We start from the raw sequence: 5,922 nt of genomic DNA, 5'->3' as shown, positions 1-5,922 counted from the left end.
TACATTGTTGAAAAAGTCAGACACTCTGAGAGGTTGTTTAGTTGAATGGTTTTATGCATAGTCCGGACCTAGTACCAAGTGATTAGTACCTGTTTCCGTCCATTTTTCGGAACTATTTTACTCACGAAAAACTCACTTGAATAGAGTCCTGTGAATATCCCAGTTTTTCGATAATAGACACAAAAGCGAATAATAGAATTTCTTGAGAATGAGATTTTTTTAAAAAATTGAGATTTTTTGCCATATATTTGACTTAAATAGGATAATTCTACATATGATATATAAATAAAGCCTCTAATTTTAGGCAATAATAATGTCTTGTTACTACTAGAATAGGATTTCTAATAAATAGTACTAGTAATATTTGTTGAATTACTTGGTGTAACGTATAATATTCGCAACAATGGTTCAATAAAGTCAATAAATAAGCCATAATCCGCGTACCCAGCTCGAAGAACCATGAATATCTCTTTTGTCTGCCAATTGTATCCATCTTGAAAGACCACGTTGAATTATTATTGATAATTATAAATCGTCCTGAAGAATATCAGTGATATACGAAACTGACATAAATTAGTTCCAGGGTCACTATTTTTCTTGAAATAAAAGAATCTGTATCTTAACTACGTATATTATAATTATTCTTACATTTACAATAAAATAACCGAACTCTGTTCGATTATATGGACCGATTTTACTTGTTTAATAACTTGCGAATAGTACACTGAACTTAATTATGACGCCAATAGTAACGTGAATGAGCGCTAACCAGTTGGTTCGCCCTGTTTAAGCTGGCGTATATGTCACACCTACTTTGAAAGTATACTGTGTCTGTCAATCACCTTTTCTTCGAACCAATTGCCAATTATAAGGGCTTTTCCTTTTCCAAATAAGCTAGAGACCAGGCAGCGGCAATAAAACCACTGACTGACAATCTCTGATAAACACCCAAAATCCCGCCATAGACCTATCTGACATCTTAACATTTTTTTGTCATTTTCATTTTTGTCATTCTTGTCATTTTTAGGATAGATGGTAATTTGTTTATGGTAATTTGTTAAAAATTGTTTTTGTTTCAATTTGAAAATATGACAAATTCAAAATAGGGACGGTCACCGGGATAGTCCCAGTTACGCCAGTAACCAGGCTGGGTAAGACCGGATGTCTTCCGGGATGATTTCTAATACTTGATGATGGCTTAATGCCGAGGACTGTAGTTCGGAGCCAACGTTAAACTGTAGGTCCAGTCCAGATAAACCCATAGTTGGTAAAAGGAGACTTTAAAAAATATTTTTTAAAAAAATCAAAATACTTAAATTAAATACAATTTCTAATAAATATTATTGTTATTTTAGACATAAACTCTTCAAGTAACTTAAAATACTAAATAAAATTTTAAAATTTAACTCACTTATGATAATGTAAATTGTTTCAACCATAACATCATGTAACAATACTAAAACATTACTAAGTCAGGCAATTTATTCAATTACTATGTACAAAATAACCCTGCATATAATGGAAATTACTAAAAAATAAAATATTTTTAATAAGTATCTTGAAAAAGTTATATAAAGAATCTTAAATTTATGATTTTCCATAAATAACATAACCATTGTTCGGAATATGATAAAGAAACATATATATTGCTAAAAGATATCGAAATTGACCTATTTGTAATTCAATATGAAAAAAAAACAGCACGATTTTATGAAAGAGTCTCTGTTTCTGCAATTCTCGCCGACACATATTTCATTTACATTCCATTAAATTACTCAAAGAACGCAGAAATTTCCCACATTTGCGTTGCGGCAGTCATTTGTTATCATATCACGTAGCTTATTAAAAGTAAATTTTTAACATTTTTAAAGTAGGCCATCCTCAAGGCATTTTGGGCTATTAAATATTTTTACTGTTATAAATTAATGATCATATTTAAAAAATTAATAATGAATTTATTTCTAAGATAAATAGTTTCATAAACTAGGTCAATTCAGTTGCTTCTAAGCCATATATTATAGATAATTCAATTTTATGATCGTAAAATTATAAATAGGTAGGCCTATTTTTTATAATTTTAAATTAATTGTGATGGATTAAATTCCAATATTAATTAGCTAACGAGTTTCATCCTTACTAAGCACTAAACAAATTAGTAAAACACTATATTGTCCTTGGATTGCATAAGACAAAAAGAAGATACGGGGTTAAAACACAAAGGAGTTGAAGAAATATATGCTTTTAATGGAAATATGATTGAAATTTGAAGGATTTACAACAAATCACTACATAGTATAAAACAAAGTCGCCTTTTCTGTCCCTATATCCCTATGTGCGCTTAAATCTTTAAAACTACGCAACGGATTTTGATGCGGTTTTTTTCAATAGATAGAGTGATTCAAGAGGAAGGTTTATATGTATTAAACATGCATAATATACTAAGGCAACATTGCTAATTTTAGAGGTTTCTAACGTGATGTCGTAAATTAACCTATTTTTTTAGGCTTATTTAGCAATTAGCAAAAACGCTGCCTAACCCTACGAGTTAGATCAAATTAAGGTACTACAGTATTGTACACCATAAAAAGGTCTACAAAAAAGTCCGCGATGGTATATGTTTATCTTTTAGGGATAACCCAAATTAACCATTTTTATTGTTTACTTTTTACGTGAGAAAATGGCTTATTTACGAAGCTATTTTAAGCAATACGGCATTAATCCTTATCGAATTAAGTACCTTAAATACAGTGTGCAATTAATATAGATCAATATGGTTCCTTACAGCATGTAAATTAAACAAATATTTTCGGAGATATTACAAATTTAAAATTTGCGTTTAAAAATGTGTAATGTAATAAAAATTGTATGAATTTAGATATTCCAAAGATAGCAGGAAATCTTCATAGTAAGTATAGGGGAAGAGGAATTGTTTTACTCCAAATTTAATGCGTGCAGGCCAAGGGCAGTAATGAATGAACCAAAAATACTGGATCGATTTTAATCATGTTTTCATTGAGTGACATAGGCATATATATTTTATGCCCGTGCAAAGTCGGAGCGGGCCGCTATGTTTTTATATACAACGTTCATATTTTTTCTGTAGTGTATTTAATTTAGTATCAACATTGCACCCGTGCGAAGCCGGGGCGGGTCGCTAGTAAATTTATAAATAACAAAACTCTATTGCAGATTTTACTTTTTTCAAACGAACAAATGATACGTAAGTGATCCATCTAATTTTAATGAAAAATGGGCTTTTTGAAGAGGTGCGTCAAGAATCCAAACTAGACAGATTAATTGCGCTTAATTAGATGGATATGGATGCATTATCACCTGGTGAATCTCGGGTGAGTTAATGTAGTTTCAGTATATGGAAATTAAAATATTCGTCGTTAATACCCTTTTCTGAGGTGTTAGCCAACATCAATTTCAATAATCAAATAACTGAATAACACACAATAAGCTAAACCGGCACTACTAGAACAACATAGTTGCTACAGGCTGTCAACACCTACCCGTCGTTATTGAAAACCCATATAAAATATTATTATTAAACCATAGATGAACAATAAACTGACAAGCTAGGTCATATCTGTCAAGCAGTTTGGCAATCTTGATAACCTATTCTGTGACAATATATATGAAAGAACTTGAATACTCATCATCCACTATATATTCACAGTCATGTCAAAAAAATAGGAAAATCTTGTAGCGGGTGATAAATAATATTCTGATAAAAGAACACAAGTTTACACCAAAAAACTTAATTTTTTTTAAATCCTACAAAATTAGTTTACAGTAATTCTAAAATATTATTTTTAAAACAAACGTGAAATTATATTTCTGAACCTTATGAATTGAAGTATATTAAAACCTATGTAAAAAGAAAAGTTAAATTATCTACTTTTAACAATACTCACCAAATTATCCAAAAGCCCATCTCTGAGAAAATTATTTATAGTAAATAATGTTCAAACACATTTCATTTCCTAAATATCTTTTGTATACGTTATACCATTCACTCCGCAAAATCTGGTTCTTTTAGACTGTTCCTCTGCTGCTCATTATGTTCACTCAAAGCCGGTTGGCCTTGATATAATTTTTGTTACTATATGCATTATGGTGCTGCGGTCTACTTCTGAAAGACTTTGGAAGTCACACCCAAGGTCATTTTAGTAATTGTATCCTTAACATGTCGAGTATATAATTTGCGAAAATGTACTAGTCTGCATCAGTTTTGAGTAAACGCCAAAACAGTCAACAATAATGGCCTGTAAAGTAAGTCTTCATATGTAAAAGTATACTATAAGTTATAAAATGTGAGAAACTATTAATTAAATTTAAAAAACTATTTTATTTAACGGAAAGAAGAAGCCATTGGTTGAGGCTAAAGACAAGTAGAAATCACTCCAACGTCTATTTTTAGATATCTCTCTCCTAACATCGTTCAAGACAGATGGTAACACCTCAGATCACAATGCAGTCCGTGGCTAATGCAGTTCTAGTCGTATAATGTGACACCTCCCTCCTAACAAAGAGACCACAGGGATCGGCGTGGTCGTTGTCCCGTCTGAACAGCTTATAGCCCCAATAAAATTATGTTTGAATATCGCTTACAGCTTCTCCCGCTAGCTTGCCTTTGAAGAATTTCGAAATGGCACTGTTTCTATTAAAATTTACGTCTAAGGACCTAAGCTACTACAATATGCTTTTGGTGGCCCTTCACCCTGATCTGCAAGCTTTTATGCAGATTCCGGTAGACTACGTTAATTTTTATTCTTTTCTTGATAATTAATTTGATCCCGGTTAATTGAATTAATTCAAAATAGATCTCCCCGGAATCCTACCGACTGCGCTAATTATAGAAAGGGTTTTAAAAGTACAAAAACTATTAATTTACTTTGAAAAATGATTTTATTTAACGAAGTATTTAAATTACTTCCACTTTATAAACTGGTTTTTATTTTCAGTTTGTCGTACTTGCCACTACTTTGGCTTTCGCCAACGCTGGACTCCTGCCCGCCCCAGCTGCCATTAGCTACTCTGCCCCAGCCACTGTAGCTTATTCTTCTCCAGCCATTCTCACCAAATCTATCACTGCTACCTCCCAGGCTCATCCATCATCTGTAGTTTCCGCCTATACTGCCGCTGCTCCTGCCGTTGCCGCTCCAGCTGTTGTTTCTGCTCCCATTCTTGCCAAAGCTGCTCCAGTACTGGCGACCTACTCTGCTCCTGCTGTGTCCAAATCTGTTGTCTCCACTTATACTACCCATGGTTCTCCAGCTGTAGTATCCGGTTATGCTGCTCCAGCTCTTGCTGCTGCCCCAGCTCTTGCTGTTTCCCCAGCACTTGCTGCTGCTCCATTAGTATCTAAAACTATTGTATCTGCTCCACTTGTGACTAAAACTGTAGCTGCTCATGCCTGGTAAATTTTTTAACATGAAAACTATTAATTTATTACATCTAAAACCAGCTTATTTCTCTAAATCAAGCTATATAAAAAATAAATCAATTTAATTCATAAAGTAGCTTGTTTTGTATTTTGTAATCCTTTTCCAATTGTAATCGATTTTATAACTGTCTATGCTCATAAATGAATAACGTTACTTAAATAGGTAAGTTTGTTAACGATGTTATGTAACGATGTTAAAGTGTAATGAGACCTTTTTATTTGAAAGGCCTGTAGTGTTATCAGTCAGTGCTTCTCATTATGGTACGGATACGAATGGCCTAATTCAAGAGTCGCTCCATTCACTTTAATTCAATGACTCTGTCGCATAAATCCGACTGAATGTGGCTTAATTTATATTGATTGATATTGGACATGGGTCGATTACAGATGTCCGCGACGACTTCTAACGTGCTAACAGGTTCCTCATTATTCTGGAACTATATCTCTCCAACATCTGATATTCACGGCAT

The 5,922-nt window shown here is 32.8% G+C and overlaps 1 protein-coding gene across 1 annotated transcript; it reads left to right on the top strand.

The window, feature by feature from the left end:
- The first annotated feature begins 4,705 nt into the window (after positions 1-4,705).
- LOC143202561 (uncharacterized) lies at positions 4,706-5,469 on the top strand. Its single transcript, XM_076414200.1, has 2 exons — positions 4,706-4,756; positions 4,971-5,469. Exons 1-2 carry the CDS (start codon positions 4,706-4,708, stop codon positions 5,427-5,429), a joined length of 510 nt encoding a protein of 169 aa, XP_076270315.1. The 3' UTR covers positions 5,430-5,469.
- Positions 5,470-5,922: the final 453 nt, after the last annotated feature.

The sequence above is a fragment of the Rhynchophorus ferrugineus genome, unplaced genomic scaffold (genome assembly GCF_030347505.1).
Source record: "Rhynchophorus ferrugineus isolate W39M unplaced genomic scaffold, kcgeb_rfMv2 rfM1, whole genome shotgun sequence".
NCBI classification, from domain to species: Eukaryota; Metazoa; Arthropoda; class Insecta; order Coleoptera; family Curculionidae; genus Rhynchophorus; species Rhynchophorus ferrugineus.
Note: the sequence above shows the minus strand (reverse complement) of the source record. Positions and strands in the feature narration are given on the sequence as shown.